The sequence below is a fragment of the Motacilla alba genome, chromosome 12 (genome assembly GCF_015832195.1).
Source record: "Motacilla alba alba isolate MOTALB_02 chromosome 12, Motacilla_alba_V1.0_pri, whole genome shotgun sequence".
Lineage (NCBI taxonomy): Eukaryota > Metazoa > Chordata > Aves > Passeriformes > Motacillidae > Motacilla > Motacilla alba.
Window position 1 is genome coordinate 16,702,896 of NC_052027.1, and position 19,046 is coordinate 16,721,941.

The window sequence follows — 19,046 nt, forward strand, 5'->3', positions numbered from 1 at the left end:
AGGTAAATCCCTAAGGCACTGATGTGCTCAGGTCTCTCTCGATGGTTTCTCTGCCTCCTGCAGCTTGTTTATCCTAAGCCCAGGTACCAAGGCTCAGTCACCAATGTCTCTGTTTTATCCTCATCCCAGGCTAGTCCTTCCACCTCCAGCCTGAGCTCCACTCACTCGGCACCGTCCCAGATGATTAACTCTGCCCCTTCCAGCGCTCGAGGTAAGCATGGACAGGCCCTGATGGGGGGCACCTGCAGGTGTTCCCTAAACCTGGCAACCTTGCTGACTTACAGGTGAAACACCACCTACATTGACATGTAACACTCTTTCTCTTTTGGACGTGTAAATAACCCTTCAATACTTTTTCTTTACAAATGGTTTAATTCCCCATTTAAGTTTTTTTTTTTCATCCATGTATCAAATGTACCTCTAATACATGCTGGTTTCAGGCGGTTGAATTTCATAATGATTTCCACTGTTCCACCACAAAATTGTGGCAAGCAGTCTAGAGGAAAACAAGAATAGTCCTCAATATAGTACTTAAAAGAGAGATCACGAAGACAAAGACAAAGGCAAAGAAATAATTTTACAAGCTTAAAGAAATTATGACAAAAAAGGACTTGAGGCAGTTTAGCAGTGACATATGTATACAAAAGTAGATGTATAGGATGAATGTTGAAAGATTGGAATTTTAAATAATGGAGATAAAGAAGGGCTTCCCTGCTGGGAAATTCTTGAAGAAAGGAAAAGTATAAAAGCGGGCTCTGGGGGTACTCATATTGTCTTTGTGTTACAGTAGCTGGTCTTGATATTGCTAATTATTTTCTTCCCCAGCTGAAGCAAAACCACTCCGTGTGATCTCCTGACTTTCACAACTTCTCTTCAAGGTTTTTGGTTTTTTTCCTCTCATTTTGGATTCTCAGTTGCAGGTTCTACATCTCTTTCCACAGGCATCTGAAGAAGGTGTCCAGGATATAGTCAGAGATAAAGGCTGATATTTAAATCTTACCCCTTTTTCCATACAGGGGAATTCTGTGTCTCCTGATGGAGAGGGAATATGGAGAAGAGCCCTTTTTCTCAAGCAGTCTTGGGGCTTTTTTGCTCCATCTGCTAGTAAAATCCTAATTGACTGGCTGTTGTTATGACACAGATGCAGCAAGGTGATATAATTGAGGGATCAGAAGGAGTAGAAAGGCGAGAAGTGAACATCTTCAAATAAAGGCAAATAGCTGTACTAATTACCAAGGGCTGGAAGGAAAATCATGACAAACAGAAACCAGGTGAAACTGGAATAACAGGAGAGGGAAGATGGAACTGAGAAGGAGGCTATCGTGTCAGGAAGACGTCCCTAAGTGGATGTGCCTCAGCTGGCATGTAAATCTTTGGGGGGATCTGAAGGGTTTGCTGCTGTACTGTTTCACACTGTTTTCCACTTTAGAAGTCCAGTGACAGGCTCACTGTGACAGACTGTGACAGGCTGTGACAGTCTTTCTGAGCCTGATGACTGCAAAGCATCACCAGCTTCCCTCTTTACGGTATTATTCACTGTTGCTTAGAAACCAACGTGATGAATGCTCCAAAGGGTCTGGGCTGCTGGGTGAGCCAACAGCACCTCCCAGGGATGGGACCCAGACAGATTTCAAGTGGGAAACAGTAAGAGAAGTAATGAGTTTGAAAAATATTTCTATACCCTGTGATACAATGTTTCTTCTCTGCTGTTCTTCTGTTCACTTCTAAATTAGGTGAGCACAGTATTCAGACATTACCCACTTGGGGGATTTCACTTTTAGCAAGGTCCCAGATGCAATCTGTGTTTCCCAGTGTGCCAGTCACTGTCCTGGTTATTACAACACTGCTGTTGGAAATGGAGCTGTTCCTAATGAGAAAAAGCCCTTACACTTAAATTCCACTGTGGTAATGCAGCTGTGTTCTTCTCCTTGGTGATTCTTCCTTTTGCTTTGTTTTTTTTAACTGGGTGAATTTGATGCTCGTGAAAGTGAGACCAGTATCACTGGCTGGAGCAAGGTACTTCACAGACATGACATGCAGCTCTGCCAATGCACCTCTATCCTTTTTTTTTTTTCCTTTTTTTTGGTATTTATTTATATTCTTTTTAATTTAGCGCTGGTGAAAGGTGCTGGATTGACACCACTGGAGGCTGAAGCCCTCTATTTACCCACAGAGCAGATACAGCATGGGCGGCAGTTGTGCAAGTTCCCCCACGCTGCCCCCACCCATGTGCCTCATCTCTGTCCTGGAGGGACCACCTCTAGAGGTGAGAGGATAGTTCAGTCTCCATGACCCATCCAACCCTTGGCCTTTCTGCTGAGACTGCCAACAAAGCTACGAGAGTCACGATGCTGCAGCTGAACACTTGTCAGATGGGAAGTGGACAAAGGCCAACAATTCATTTCATAAAGGCCGCCTAAATTTATCAACTAAACATCTTTGCCACCTGTGGCTTTAACCTGAGCACGGTTGGGTAGCATTTCTAGGGTTTAGCCTGATTTTAAAATGCTTCTCTGATTTATTCAAATGATAATGCAGGTACTTAGACCACCTTCTCTGTTTTAGTGCAGTCCTTTCCTGAGGAGATGGGTGTCTTTAAAACAAATTAGTTCCATCGGTGACCAAAGGAAGCCGTGGCCTTTTGCATTAAGAATACAGCAATTTAAACTGTTCTCCACTTCCAAAACATTATCCTTTTATGGATCTTTAAAATAGCAACACGGGTGATTCTTTGGCTTGTCCAAAGAAACTAGCTAAGCTATTAATCTATAAAGAATTTTTAAAGGATAGTCATCAGGAAAGTTGATCAATGATTTGGTTTTATCACTGAACTGTGGATTAAGGCATCAAAATTTACACTAGTTATAGTATACACAAGTTACAGCAGAAGTCTTAGATAGAACTGACCTCAGAATACTGCAAGAATTTGCTAATCCTGTGCTAACAATAGACATTAACAGTTACTCATTATTACAAGTATGTATCGCTCCGTTTTCACCTGGCTTTCTTCCCTGTCAGGGAAGCACCACTGTTGTTGTGTAAAAGGTGAATAAAAAATTCAGTTGGATTTGGCTTCATTTGAGGTGGTTCATGAGGCACTGCTGAACTTTACTGCAGTTAAAAGATTACATAAGCCAGGGTCCAGAAAGCAAGAAACTAACTCAAAAAGGCCCAGAAAGAGCTAGGAGTGAGTTAGGGTTTGTCAGTAATTGAATTTAAAAAACAATTAGGACTCCTCCAATGCACTCAAAAAACAATTCCCACATGACACTTGACTGGCCTCTAAAGGCATCCCTACTGCTCCCTCAACACTGTGCCTTGTTAACATGTAGAAAATGAGTCCTGGTGTCTTACTCAGAACTTCACAAGAATGCATGTACTTATATTAAAACTTACTTTTTAAATCAAAAAAATTAGGATTTGGTGCAGGAGCAAACTTTTCATAACCATAATAAAAATGATGAACCAGGAGAAGAGATTCAATGAGTTTGGAGTTTACATTAATGTTCAGTTTATTCCTTAAAATTAATACTTGTCACAAGTGGATTAATATATTTATAATTTCAAAAGCAAAACTATCTCTGGCTTTAGCACAGGTTTTCCTTTCTCATTAGAAAGTACCTGCAGTGCTGCACACATAAAGTGCACCAAGCTACATGCTTAAAGGAGTAAGCCCTGGCACATGCTGCAGCATTTTATTATGGCCACTGTCTGCTCTGGAAGCTTTAGAAGCTTTTTTTGACTTTGCTGTTTAAATTTTGCCAGTCCCCGAAAGAAGCTGCTGTTGTTGTGCTCTCTATCTGTCCAAAGCAGCAATATTTAAATTTTGTTTGCAGACTGGACACTTGGCATAATCTGTCACCATTTTTATAGCTATAGTTAATGACAAATTTAGGGTACCAGTTTTTTAAACTACCAGCACATGTGGGATTTTTTAGGTCCTGCAGTCCCAGGTCTTTTGACGCTGTAATCCCACATAAACTGACAGCGGGTAGAGGTGGTTTGGTCTTTGATATAAAAGAGCAAGGATGACAAGATAAATTAAAAGGAGAAAGTTTGCAGTGTAGGTTGTGCTGTGCTGTAGTTCTGGGCACACCTAAAAGTTCAGCATCTTAACATTTGTCCTGCAGAACAGGACTATCTGTGACCTGTGAGGAAAAGACTCAGCACAAAGCGTTAACACTGTGTTCTCCGAGCTAATGTTGTACATAAAAGCAAAGAATGTCGTCTAATTATGTTTCTGTTCTATGTCTGGGGAGAAAATGAGTTCGGGACTAGAATGCAGATACTCTGCTACTGTTCATGTCAGAGTGGGGGTGTAGATTAATCCGGCATCTGCCCCCCCTCACGGAAATGTTGCAATTGTAGGACTTTATCCTGCATTCTGCTGGACACATTGTTCCTTCCACTGTGTGCTGAATATTAGTCCCCAAAACTGCATGTTTGCTTTTGCTGGGGTAAAAGCTGCATCAACCAGCACCAATGCCTTTGCTCATATGTTGGAGTGCTGTCCAGGTAACGTGTGTGGTTGTGGAAGTTTGCCAGAGGGGGCATGTATTCCCCAAAAGCCGGCATGGCTCTGTAATGCGCTGTGTGCTGCCATCTGTTCGGTGCGTGTTTGTGACGCAATCAAACAATCAGTGCGAATTACAGCTCACTTCAGCAGCTTCACAACATCAATCCTGCCTAATATTGTGCATCCCAAGGGTTGCGTGTATCAGTAGTGTCAGACTTTAGGAAGTCACTAATGAGAATCATTCTTCTGGCAAATCCCCTGTCAGCTGTCGCACATCACAAGGTGTATTGTTATGTGGCACTCATCTTGAAGGACATGAGTCCCAAGTAATTCCACCTGCAAGGAAGCTGTTACATGAAATACCCCAATATCTTTAATGACAACTATACAGATAACTAATAGAGAAATCAAACTTATCGTTCCTACTAGAAAACGCTAAGCATTGGTAAATGTCTGGTGTCATCAAAGGTCTCAGTATAGCAACACAATAGTAATCATCATTACAGCAGCATTGTAAGCAAAGTGCCTCTCACATTTACAGAATATGCTATTTATTATTGGGGTTGGTTTGCTTTAACAAGAGGAAGCTGACCAAGACACCACCAATTAAATGGCAACACTTACCTCCAGAACCAAGGAATAAAGTTTTTTCCCATAGATTTCTGCTTTAACTGAATGGTGTATCTCAAGCTTTTATCCTTTTCTCCCACATTCAGTCCTGAAATGAACAATATTATGGCATTTCTGTAACTCTACAGTACTTTATGGGGCAAGGGAGCATTAAGCACAGCACAGCTGATTCCACACAGATGCCCGCTTTTTTTCATGTTTGAAAGGAAGCACTTTGCAACATACAACTAGGGACACACGCATCTTACACACCCTACGTGGTACGTCCTTAATTGTATACAAGAAGCCAGTTCTTACTCCATCCTCGTGCTATGCACCCACCGACAGTCAGCTGCTTAGTGGGCTCGGCACCATGTTTCCTTGAGTCCTGTGAGCTCGTGTGTCCGAGCCAAGTGCACAGGAGGACTGAGATCCCTGGGCATGCAGAGACATGGCTGTTGTTTGTCCCGTGTACGTGATTTTTCTCACTTGTTTACAGGCTCTCCCTCTCTACCAGATAAGTACCGCCACTCTCGGGAGATGATGATGTTGCTGCCAGCCCACCGGGACCGACCGAGCAGCGCCATGTATCCCGCAGCTATCATGGAAAACGGACAGGTAGCAGCTCTGATTTCTTCTGTGTCACTTCAACCACCTGAAACCGTGGCTGTATTTTTGCTGGCTTCGACCACTTTAAAGCTTTCTTTTTTATTTTTGGAAAGCACAGCAATTTAGGGTCATTTTCAGAGGTGAAGCAGAACTTTCCCTATCAGTCCACCCCTGGAGGCACTCACTGTGAGAGTTGAGTGATACAAACTGTAGTGACTATTAGAAGAGCAGACACGTCCTGTGAGAATGGACTCACTTCCCAACTTTATCCTGTAAGCCCTGGTCTGCTGCAAGTAGTCACACCTTTTTCTTTATTTGTTAAAAACCATGGTCATCCATCCTGCAGTCTAGCCTTCAAGTTTATTCTAAATAACTTTATGATTTCCAGAGGTATCAAAAATCATGAGAGGCTGAAATAATATAATGGTACATGGTTTTAAAAAAAATCTGTGGCCTAATTTCCTTGGACAAATTGAAAAGTGTGCCTACGTGTAAGCATTTAAATCTCACCCTGGTCTGCGCTTTTGAAAGGAATCTCCTGATGCTGCCCATTTATCACACTTGCGTTGGACAGCTGTCTCAAAGCACGCCAAGTCAATGATCAAACAAAACCAAAGATAAGCCTCAGAGGGAAAGCAATGTATTCCAGCTGCTAATGGGCACAAGGTCAGGCCAGAGCTAGGCCTTGTGCCTGTAACTCCTGCAGAGAGCAGGAATTGTGGGCCCTCAGCACTGCTACACCCTAGAGATCCACTCACCCTGCGCTGCAGTACCTGCCAGTGAAGGCACAGCTCAGGGTTCCCAGGGAATCTTTAGTTTAAAAACTTCTTTGCTTAAAGAAAAGGAACAGAAAGTCCTCATGTTGCCCCAGCTGGTCTGTAACTTTTTTTTTTTTTTAACTCTTCTTTGCTAACTTTCTTCTCTCTTAGCCTCCAAATTTCCAGCGCGCCTTGATGCAGCAAATGATTGGACCGTGCAAACCTTGCAGCGATCCCAACCTGTCTGTGGCTGAGAAAGGTACTCCTTTCCCTCTGCAGCATGCATGCTTGCTAGCTAAACTATTATTCCTCTGGTCATGCTACAGCAAGTAACAAATAGGCTTCTACATTTCCTGGCGGAGTGCATTTCTCTCACACTTTTCTAATTAACAGTTTAATTAACTGGGCCTTCTGCCAACCTACCATCATTTCAGAGCCTTCACAGTAGGGTGGGGTGGCACAGACCTCCTTATTTCAGAAAGCTTTCTGAATTTAGCATTTTGTTTTTGAAACAATTCCTGCAGCCTTTGTCAAGCAAGCTTGCAAAGCAGCAAATGAGAAGTTATCTAAGAACAGCCCAAGACTGGGACTACATTTTTACTCATGAGTTATCCTTGTTTTCAATACACATGTATTGCTCAAAATACAAACATTCCTTTTAATCTCTCTCTGAGGTAGTTTTATATTTATCATTGGCTTTATATGCTTTTTTAACTCATTCTTTTGAAAAAAAAAAAAAACAAAACAGGCAGAGTCCCTGCAGGGCTAAAAAAAAAAAAAAAAAAAACTGAAAGAAGAGAAGGTGGTGCCATGGACAAAATGATTGATTCAAAAATTATCTGAAAGGCAGCATTCTCAAAAAGCAGAAGTGAGCAAAATTCCTGAATCAAAATCTGAGTCAAGGAAGCTGCCTAAGCAAGCAACAGTCATGTATGGCTGGGAAAAATGGTATCTTAGAACATTTTTAAGACCAGGAAAGACCACTGAAACTATCTAGTCTGACCTACATCAAACACTCAGGTTTTTATGTGTCTTTTTGTTTCAGTAACTGTGCCAGAACTAAACTGTACCTTAAAAAAAATCCGAATTTTATTTTAGAATTTCTAATAAATCAGAATCCCCTACTTCAATACGAGTGGTCCAGATTGAAACCAAACAGCAGTTCTGAATAAATGGCAGAATGATGACTTGATGACAATAATGAGTGATGACAAGAGAGTTCAGATGGGGAGTGAGGGATTAAGAGCTCCATCTTAGCCATGTTAGTTTGAACCAAACATATGGCAGAGATGGTGAGATCTTTGTACTGGACAGGAGAAAGATCTGAAAAAGGAAGGTAGATAAATATTTATTGTCTGTCTAGGAAAAAATACTTGAACTTGTATCTGTGGTGATATTATGCAGGAGTGGGGTATTCAGTGCCAGGAGATCAAAGACAGACTCCCTAAGAAGCCACAAAAGACACAGGTGATGTTAAGTGGGGATGGTGAGGCAGGAATCCCAGCTCTTGTGCCTGGCTGGTGGCAAAATGCAATTACAGGTGCTCCTGGCAAGCTTGAATCCTCAGCATTCTATGTAGCTGGGATGCCATCTGGCCTGGACTGTGTGAGCAGTCAGGGCCCTGCCTTCCCCCACCCCTCCTGGCCGTGTCAGAAGTTCTGTTTGGTAATTCCCAGTGACAGTGGTGACATCAGTTGCCTAGGGCAGAGTGGTTCAAATGCAGCCTCCCCACTAATTCAACTTGGCCACTGAACAGTCACAGGGAGAGACCTGGGCTAAGTCACAGCACTGGGAGCTCCCTGCTTCAGTTCTTCCCTGAAGCATTTTGGCTAAAACTGGTTTTACTGGGCAGCAGCCACTCTTCAAAATCATCTCACCTTCTTCCAGCACTCCTAAATACTCAAAAGGCTGTGAATGAGGGAACACTGAGAAAGCATAAATGGATTTTTCATTGGGGTACCATGTGTTCTTGTTCACATGCTCATTCTGCATCTCAGTGTTTAAAAAAACCCAAACCAACAAGCACAGCAATAGTTTTACAGGCCAAGCAAATCAGGTTTTCTCTCCTTTTCATTTGATGATGGGATATGGCAGGAGAGATGAGCAAGGCTGGCACTGCTGTTGCATCTTGTCCCTCTGTTTTAGCCCTTTGACACCAACTGCAGTAGTGCAAATTAGAGCACTCTGGCATGTGTACAGGGAAAATCCATCTGGAGCCACATTACTTATATAGACAGGTAGGCCCTGCTTTGAACCTGTTCTCTGTCAAGATTCTTCTTCATATGCCTTTCTCAGGTTCTCAGGCTGAGGGTCTCTCTTTAAAAAAAAAAAAAAAACATTTACTTTTATATTTTATGGGGCTTGTTCTGTCTTATGAAGCTGTCACTTTGTGATCTTTTTGACTTTAGGGAATTTTAGGCCTTGGGGAGCCCATGCTCATGCTAACTCATGAACTAGGGAGACAAAAAAAAAAAAGAGAGAAACCTTTCAAAGTCATTTTAGAAAGAAATGCACCAAGAATGGCTGCAGGCATTTTAATTAAGGAGAAAGCCTCTTCAGATGTCAAACTCCATGTTTATGTCTCCAGGCTTCCATTTTGCAAACTGAAGATGGAAAAAGCTATTTTTATCTCACTTTTCTTTGACAGGCTCAATTAATTACTTTTGTTTTTCTTTCTTTGCTAATCTGAAGAAAGTGCAGTTGCTTATTTGTTTTTAAATAAACATACAACTATTGCATGTCTCTTCTCAGAATAAATCAAGTCTTGTTTGGAAGGAAGGTGCATTTCAATAATGTTCAAGGTTGACAGGATTCTCAAGATCTTGAAAAAGGTTCATGTTCATGTCAAGAAGCAGCTTTTATTTCTATGAAAAACAAAGTCCATGAAGTTAATATTCACTCTCTGTTAAATGCAGCAAGCATTGCTCTCTCTATACTTCCTGATTCACAAAGACTTGATCTCTTCAGGAGACTTTGTAATACAAGGAGGCCAAACTGTTTTCTTTAAATATTTTGTCATCAAAGCTCTTGATCAACTCTGTAGCTTAGTAAATTGAAGCTCTGAAGTAATTTCTTTTGAAACAGATCGGGGTATAATTTCCTTCATGTCCTTTATTCAGTCCTCACTCAGCCTGTGGTGCAGCCACAGGCTGTCCTGTGTTTCCCGAGGGCTTTGCCATGTTCCCTGAGATCCAGCCACCGTTCCTTTGGTGCGATTTCATTTTTACCTCCACACTGATTTGCAAAAATCCTGCCAGAGTCCTTCTGCTCTTCAGATTTGTTAGAAATGAGCCCAGGGATGGAGGGGAGCTGGGCAGACTAACCCTGCAATCACCTAACTCTCACTTCCTTAACAAAGCATCTCTAAACTTAACATTCTGTAGCCTTTCTGTGCTTTCAATCCTGCCATTCACTGAGTCCCTGGAATCTGTCTCTGTGCTGCTGAAGAGCACACTGGAAAGCCAGTGCTGGCCCCACAAACTCCCTGTCCTGTTACCCGAGTTACATCTGTTTCAATCCTTCAGCTGTGCCAGCAGCACCCAGTAGCTGGAGCCTGGACAGCGGAAGCCGAGAGGCGCTGCCATTCCTGTCTGCCCACGCTGGGAGCATCCTGGCCCCACCAGTGCCTCCCCGAAGCCTGCCCCATGGTAAGGATGTGCCCAGCAGGCCTGCTGCAAATGCCTGCAGGTCACACACACACAGATCCAGGCCAGCTGACTATAGCCTTTCCCCCCCACCCTTGTAAAAACAACCAGAAACAAAAACCCCGTAGTGTTTCCTGATCTGCTAGGTTTTGGGTTGTTTGGTTTTTTTTTTTTCAAAATCTTCAAATTCCTGCAGTCCTTAAGCAATGTGAACTTATGTGTACTTTGGGACTAGAATAAAGTTGTGAGAGTGCCGAATCTTGCTGTGGCTTCTTACCAATGACCAACCTTAGCAGTAACTTAAGCTTAGGGAATGAAACTTCCAATGTTCATTGTTTAAGAGCCTGTTGCCTTGCCATGAGATTCTCGATAATGGAGCAGTGAAACATCTCTCTCTGCACTTAATTTCTCCTTAGCAGCCTGTGTGTGACAGATGCACTCCGCAGTATCCATCAGACAGGCAGCCCTAGGCTGGCCTTAGCAGCACTTGGAGCTGTTACCTGGCATTACAGAGCTAAACCCAGCTCTGTGGCTGCAATGAACCAGCACAAGTCTGCATTTCTGACCCTTGTCTCGTTCTAGGACACTACTCACTGCACTTTGATGCCTTCCACCACCAGCTCAGTGATGCTCCTCCGGCACTGCCCGCACGAACGCTGCGCAAGGTAAGGGCAGGAGAGCAGAGGGATGTAGGAGCACAATGGGCTCCTGAAAGGGATCCCCCCTTCTCTGCTCCCACCAAACAACTTATGAACACAGAAACACTATTTATAACCCGCTAGTAACTTGCACATGAGAAAACCCACTGAAAGCTCTTAACCTATTCCACAGCTGAATGGTATAGAAATAACTCATGGGTTGTAGGTCCTTCCCTTTTCCTTTTTTGCCCCATATGCTGTGATTTCAGCACCCTGATCACCACCTCAGCTGCTGTTTCTAACACCTCTGGTGTTGTTGAGTGCACTTGTCTCCCACAAGTGGTACTTCCATACGTGTAAATCAATAACCCTTGACATTCTGAACATAAATGGAACTGCGCCGTTGTTAACAACACTGTCAAAAGCTGAAATGGGGATCAACACACAAGATGCAGCATTGCCTCCTTAGTCAATTTTAACCTGGTTTTGTTTCTTTCCAAACAGTCCCCTCTTCATCCTATCCCTGCATCGCCCACCAGTCCACAGTCTGGTCTAGATGGCAGTAACTCCACTTTATCCGGCAGTGCCAGCAGCGGTGTCTCCTCCTTGAGCGAGAGCAATTTTGGACATTCTTCTGAACCACCTCCTCGCACAGACACCATGGATTCTGTGCCCAGCCAGGCCTGGAACACTGACGAAGATCTAGAGACGCCCTACCTCCCTGTCAGGTACAGTCTCTCTGAGCCTGATGTCCTGGAGTCGCTCAAATCCCAGCCATGCCGAAGCCACTCTGCTCCATCCGGAGTCATTCCTCAGGACACCATGGACCCTCCTGCTTTACCCCCCAAACCTTACCACTCCCGGCTGCCAAACATGGAGAACGAGGAGGGGATGATGATCGAAGATGATGACAAACACCGCCCGTTGCACCGTAAAGTGTCCCAACCGGTGAGTGGTGGAAAGGAAGAGCAGGCCAGGGTGGCATGGGAGCACGGCATCAGCGAGCAGTAGGGACAGCTCCTGGTGCACAGTTGGCATTGGCATTCCAGGTTTGGATCCGACAGAGAGAGAGCGGGACTCGGAGAACAGCAAACCGATTTTCTACTGCCGCAAGGTTACGTCTGAAGCCCACAAAAGCAATTGGGCCAGCATGGCAGGTTGCTGCTTTCCTTTTTAATTTCTTTTTACACCTTTCCGTTATGTTTTTTAACTTTCTGTGCAGTGGACAGTTTATTCCTTCTGCAGTTTCTTAACCACATCACACGGCACATGAGCCATAGAGACTTGCAGAAGCTGAAAAATACAAATTTAAGTGGAGGGGAAAAGGGGGGAATGTGGCAAGTTGATTTTGAACCTGCTTTCCTCCCAGTTCTGAGACGCACATGAGTAGAAGCAGTTGCACTAGGGACATATTTCTTTGCTGTACAGAATTGAAAGCTCATTGCTGAAATCAGGGATTCTATGAACTGTCAGGCTGGAAGGTGCATGAGCTGCAGGCAGTGGAAAGATGGCAATTCTAAGAAGAATTTGGCTCTTTTGAGAGCAGGATTGTACATATCTGTGCAGTGATCTCCCTGCATTGGTTCATAGGTGCTGAGGCAATCTAAAGCAGTGCTGATGCACTGATCTCCAAGATATCATTTCCAACAAACTCTGCCTCCTTTGTTTTTTATGTACTGTTTCATTTCTTAAATTTTGCTTTCACTGGCTAAGCCAACCTGCTTTCTCATGGGAATCGTGTTATTCATCTGTGCTACAGAATGAGAGGAGGTTGGTGGCTACTGGAGCTACAACCTCATTGTAGGCCTTTCCCATGCCCAGCTTTGGGCAGGCTGTTGACACCAGCATTTCTATTCCAGATTAAAACAAAACCAACCAAATTGAGTTTCTCATGCCACAAGCTGGTTGATGACCCAACCAGTAAAGAAAAGGTGGCTTAAATGCATCATATCCAACATTCCTTGCCTCAGGGCTGAACATCATAATTCTCACCAACTTCCATCACCCAGGAGCTGAGATTCATTCCTGTTCACTCAATATCCTCAGTCCCTCCCAACAACTCACTGCAGCTGGTGTGCAGAAAGAATCTCCCATCTCTCAGAGCAGACAGAAAACACCAAGACTGGAGCAATGCCTGGTATCAAGTGTACACCCCAAAGTCAGGGACCTTAAAGGCAACCTGTAAAGAACAAGTGTTTGTTTCCTCTTTTGCTTCTTTAGAATGTGTAGTAAGAGCTGCTGCTCCTCTCTTCTGGAAGGTTGATTTATTTTTCCTTTTCTCCTCAGGCAGCAATACACCCTTTCCCCATCCCATATTTTTTATTAAGAAGCTCTAGAAAAGGCTGAAGAACATTCTGGGGGAACCAAGCCACACATAAACCAGAACTGTGCAGAGCTGAAGACAGTTCAGGTCTATGAACCCAAAACATGCCTTTTAATCAGTACTTGCACAGTTCAGGAAAAAATTATCTATGGGTAATATTGTTCTTTACAAAGAAAATATCTTGGTTCTAAGAAACCTTTTATTCCTGTTTTCATACTTATCAAGAAGTTTTCAATCAAAATAGTATCAAATATTTAATGGTTTTAGATGAACAAGCCACCTTCCTTTCCCTTGCCATACCCACACACATTTTAGCCTTCCTTATAACCCTCTCAGCTGCAGACTGCAAAGCACACTCCGTAGGATGGAAACAGCCCTCCCTCTTTCCTACCACTGAAAAATCGGAAGCACATTCAAGCGAGACCTCCGCCATATAAAATTAGTGCCAGAAACAGGAACAGCACCCAACTTACATCTTGAATTCTTGCCTAACTGCTCAGTTTCTCCTGCTAAAAACAGCATAAAGAAGCAAAAAAGGATTATTATAAATCTTTTACAGGTCACCTTTAGCACTACCTCTAAATACAGTGACTGGGCAGAGTACATGGTTTCTGAACTGGCTAAGGATGGTCTGGCTGTATAAAGTCTGGACTCAGCAGTTGTATGAAGGGGACTTTAAGAGGATTTGTCTGTTTTCTTTCTCAAGCTCTAAGCCCATGCAAAACTACTAAGTTATGGATTTGTTTCTTAAATGGCCTATTTGGCTGGAACAAAGTCTCTCTTGCTTCCTCTATTTTGTTACTAACACAGGCTGCTTGTAATCATTAGATCCTTCACAATTTAAACAATGCTAATAAAATCTGACCTATAGTGGATGTTTCATCTTTAGCAGGAAGGAGAGTTTTCCAATGCTAGGACAGTCTTCAATGTTAACAAACCTGGATCTCTGGTATAGAAGTAATGTAGGAAAACAACCAATGTTTTCAGTAAAGGTAAGTCAAGGTAGAAAAGGGTGAAATGTTTTCACATTTGCTATCCTCCAATCCCACTGAGACTCTTCCAGTGAAGTTCTTCAAAGAACTAAGTTTTAATTCCATCTCCCTTGCCCCAGTTTCTTTGTTTTCCTGGCAGCAAGACTAAAAGTAGTAAATGTCATGACTTACCGAGCTTCCTTAATGTGAAAAACCAGCAGGTCTTGCAAATAAAACGTTACAGAACCAAGAATGCAATTACCATGGGACTGAGTCCCAGGCAGCTGGAAAACCTGCCCACCAGATCTCTAATCAGTCTCTGAAAATGTATCATCCTGCTCTGATCAGAGATCTGGTACAACAGCAGACAGTCCATTTGGGGAGTCTGGCTTTCCTGTGTATTTGCAAGGGTTCGAAGATCAATCGGGTGATGTGTACAAACACCTAATTTATGGCAGGTCCACATAAAGAAGGGTGGAATAAATTGCTGAATTTACCAAATTTAAGCCTCTCTGGAGTTAAGTTTCTGTTATTGTTCTGATATCTACCAAGTATTCTGTCTCCCTTTTCAGTGTTTGCCTTCAAGGGAGCAGAAGATAGAAAGACTATTGTTAAGATTTTGTGAATCTTGGAACTAATATTGCCTGGAACTACTATTTCTCTGTAGGGTGAGGTGTCTTTTAGCATAGTACAACTCCAACGTCAAGCTCAGTCCTGGAGTAGGTGGAAGCAACAGCAGTTGCACTTGCCCAACGGGATTTGAAGATTCCTTGTATAAACCACACAACAGGATGTTTTGAACAGGACCTTGACATTCTATACCTAACTCTAATTCAAACCTCAGTGTACTTGCCTTCATTGGGTTTTCTTTGCATAAGAAAATAGCATGTGCATTCCTGAGAAAATTGGTGGAATTCTGCTATAAATCTCTCCATCGTCAGTGTACCTGCTGGCCCCATCTGAAACAAAATTGAGAAGGAGCTACAGTGGTAGAAGAAAAGCAATTAAAACAATTTCTCTGAATCCTATTTTTTTTTCCCCAATAGTTGGGTTGGTTTTGTTGCTGTATGCAAGACTCAGATCCTTTTTGTTATTTTTCTCTCTTTGGTTTTTAGCTTACTTACCCTTTTTTAGGTAAGGGATATTGCATATCCCTTCTGTGGAGTATCAGCCAAAACTGGGGAGGCTGGAGAGAGCAAGAGCCTTTGGGAAACAAATTATGTGATATTTAAAATTTCCTCTGGTCATGCTTCTTTGTAAATACCCCATTTGAATGCTGTGTATTTGTACAGGAAATTGAGCAAAAAATGTATAGATTGTGATGTCTGACTGGTATTCTGCCCTGTAAATGTGTTTTTAACCTCTGGCATTCTGTGCTTATTTAAAAAAAAAAAAAGGCGAAAACCTCTAACCACTTCTCTTTTGTGTATTCATGTTTAAAATAAAATGAAAACAGCTATCTTATCTATAATGGAAATCAAATTCAAAAGGAAAAAAATTAATTTGTACAAGTGTCCTAAAGGTACTTCATTGTATATATTGTGATAGCATGTTTCCAGAACCAACAAATAAGTGGTGTGAATTTTAGATGTAAATATCTGCCGTTTGTTTTGGGTTCCTTTCCCTTACCCATTCACTCGACTGCTGTGATGTGGAATTAAAGATTAATACCTGACATTAAAACAGTACAGCTGTATGGTCATTGCTGTCCTCGAGGCAGGGCTATCGTCAGGCTGCTCCAAACCTTCACAAGAGACAAGGAAGAGCCCTCACTGCCCACCTTTGTGTGAATGGGCAAAATGGGGAGCAACCTAAAGGACTTTGTGTGTGGTGAGGGTGAGGGAACGGCTTCCATCTTCGATATTTAATGTCAGCTTCTTGAAGCCAGCAGCAGGTGCAGCCCCCTCCTGGTCTGGTCAGGTGGAGGGACATGGCACTTGCAGCAGCCCCAGGCACAGTTCCGGGACAATACTTCCAGAGACAAAGCTCTCCCCAGGACAGCTGTGCAGTGGCTGGGTGCCACTTCCCTATCAGCTGGGGTTAAACCACCACTGTCACACTGCCTAGAAGATTGCTACTCTTTTATTGCAACAGTACCTAAATACTGGCCATTTTAACAGAATAGGTGTGATAGAATAGTAGTTAGGACATGTAGGAACACGGGATTTGGGAATTGAGACCTATGGTGACTTTTAAGGCTCCTAATCTCAAATTTTCTTCCATTACCACTAATAAACCAGGTTATTGTAGAGGAGGCAAAATAACTCATTTAATGTCTCAACAAACCAACAAAAAAACTTCTGAAACCTGTCTCAAAAGACACTTAGCAGCAAGTCTGACTCTTCAGGTGGCCCCAGGACGTACGTGGACTGCCAAGGCACCCTTTGCACACCACATACAAATACTGAGAAGAGAAACTGTAACAAGATACTGAAGTCTGTATCAGTCATAGAATCATTCAGGTTGGAAAAGACCTTCAAGATCACCAAGTCCAACCTTCAAGCAAATACCACTCAGCCCTCTAAACCATGTTGAGAAGTGCCACATCCACTTGGTTTTTGAACCCTCCCAGGGATGGTGACACCACCATTTCCCTGGGCAACCTGTTCCAGGGCTTAACCGTCCTTTCAGTGAAGAAATTTTTCCTAATATCCGATCTGAACCTTCCTTGACACAACTTGAGGCCATCTCCTCTTGTCACTTGTTCCCTGGGAGAAAAGGCTGACCCACACCTGGCTACAACCTTTCAGGCAGCTGTAGAGAGTGATAAGACCTCCAAGACTGAGCACCCTGGTACCCTCAGCCACTCCTCCTAGGACTTATGTTCCCCACCCTTCACCCTGTCTTCAATCAGACTCTTTGGGACTGTTTCTAAGCCAGGTTATTAATCTTAGTCCAGTAAGTATTTTTTTATTCAGACAAAAATTATTTATTAACCAAGCACAGGTAATAAACACTGTGTTTTGGCACAACAAAAGATGTGTGAAGCCCTCAGCTTTAAACAATAGTTTAAAAATACTCTAGTTCCTGTTAAAACCAACAGAACATTTTTTTTTCAGTGCAAGTCCAATACTTTAAGCTGCCACTAGTCAGATTGAAATCTAAATCCCATGTCCAAATACCTCTTCTTATCTAAATAAGAAAACTTCAGCACAGTTTCAAAATATGACTTGTCTGACTCAGTATGAATTTCATGACAAAGCTGATAAGAGGAGAAATTAAACCTCTAGCAATGGCTCTAACCTGGCAGATGAAAGATGCAGCCTTCTACACCCTATGCATAAATGTGCCTCCATTTCTGGGTGATTCTTAACAAGCCATGGACACAAACACAGACAGTTCACAAGGCAGAGCTCTGAGCTCAGGTGTCTTAAAAGAAGGTTCACACACCACTTCTCTCTTTTGATGGACTGCCAAGGCACCACATAAATTAAACCCAAATTTGGAAGAGCAGATCTATTACACTTCATCTTCTATTCAGCATTCATTCTCAGCAGTACTGTATCACCTTTTCCCCCCTGACAGAACTCGCTTCTTTGTCCTCGCAGCCCAACACGTGAGGCTGAGCCCCTTCATCCCTCCCACGGCTGTAAGAGATTTGTGCTCTCAGACGGCAGAGGCAGCACAGCCCCAGCCCCCACAGCTGCCAGGAACAGCCTCTGTTTCCCTGCACTTCCCAAGGACCCCATCCCCACAGATCCACGGAGCCAAATTAACTCTCCTGCCCGCTTGTGGGAACCCAGGACACTCCTCGGGGTGCCCTGGATGGCCAGAGCCGCTGGCAGGGGGCTCTGAGACCCTGGCATGCAGCCAAAGACACACGTGGGGTTTCGATCTTAGCCCGTGGAGCAAATTACCAACTCTGTATGAAGAATTACAAGCCCCACACACAAGTTTAGATAGTGTAGTAGAAGTAGTCACAAAGTGAAAGGAAGGATTTTTGAGTGCTGTACAGGGGGGTTTTAAGCCTTGTACGCAGGGGTCCAAGTTTTGTACATGGGGGTCAGGGGTTCTAAGATGGAGGGATTTGGGTGTGCCCTGTCCTCTTTCTTTCTCCTTCCTAGCCTCCATGTCTTTGGTGATGTTGGCACTCACAGATTGGTTTAGAGTAGAAAGTCACCATTCAATATAGATAGTGGGCATTGGGGAAAAAGTATAAACATGTAACACGTAAAGTGTGATATAAAAGATGGCACCAGCCCCTGGGAGGGCAGTGTGCCTTTGTCTGAGCTGCTGAACGGGCCACAGCAGTTCAGGAGAAGAATCTTTTAGATAACCAACAATAAACAACCTTGAGACCGGACAACAGAGGACTACTGAGTCTTTCTTTGAAGGCACGGGTTGGAGCAGAGACTTTTCCATCTTTCAGGGTCACCCCAATCCAGGGCACGAGACCCCACACCCGCTCAGCTGGCTGACAGGCCCAGAGCAGAGAAGGTTCCAGGCACACCTTAGAGCACCCTCCAGTGCCTAAAGGGGTTCCAAGAGAGCGGGAGAGGGACGTGGGACAAGGCCCTAGCGTGATAAGGACACGAGGGAATGGCTTCACACTGACAAATACCAGGGTAAGATTGGATGCTAGGAAGAAACAACAGTGAGGATGAGCACAAGCTCTCCATCACCCAGCTCTCAGCCAGGACAAATCCCTAATGCTTCAGAGAGACAGGGCCTGGACAGCGGTGGAACAAAGAGAGCCCCAAAAACCTCACCATGGATCAGGAAGAAGCACAAGGTAAAATGCAAGGAACCCATTCTAGCTGCTGAAAAAAAGTATAAATTAAAAGAAGGAAAAAACCAAAAACAAAAGGAGTCCTTGTTCTTCCTCAGACCCATCTGAGGATCATATATTGAAATACAGAGGCTCACTTCCCAATCCAAAACCAAATAAAATCACTTGTCTCCTGTTCCAGAAAAATGTATAAAGCTCCTAGTTTGAAGATGTTTCATAACTGTATTATTTTGGTAGGTAAACTCTGTC

The 19,046-nt window shown here is 43.3% G+C and overlaps 1 protein-coding gene across 11 annotated transcripts in view; it reads left to right on the forward strand.

Moving 5' to 3' along the window:
- The window catches only part of DOCK3 (dedicator of cytokinesis 3), a 185,898-nt gene extending 170,147 nt beyond the window's left edge, over positions 1-15,751 (forward strand). For 3 of the 11 annotated variants that reach the window (XM_038149579.1, XM_038149582.1, XM_038149583.1), the window contains 7 exons: positions 130-211; positions 2,114-2,266; positions 5,625-5,743; positions 6,664-6,751; positions 10,017-10,139; positions 10,719-10,801; positions 11,279-15,751. In XM_038149579.1, the coding sequence (XP_038005507.1) occupies positions 130-211; positions 2,114-2,266; positions 5,625-5,743; positions 6,664-6,751; positions 10,017-10,139; positions 10,719-10,801; positions 11,279-11,785 (1,155 nt within the window). In that variant the 3' untranslated portion in view covers positions 11,786-15,751. The remainder of the gene's footprint in view (positions 1-129; positions 212-2,113; positions 2,267-5,624; positions 5,744-6,663; positions 6,752-10,016; positions 10,140-10,718; positions 10,802-11,278) is intronic. The other 8 variants (XM_038149586.1, XM_038149591.1, XM_038149589.1 and 5 more) reach the window with 6 other exon arrangements.
- The last annotated feature ends 3,295 nt before the right edge of the window (positions 15,752-19,046 follow it).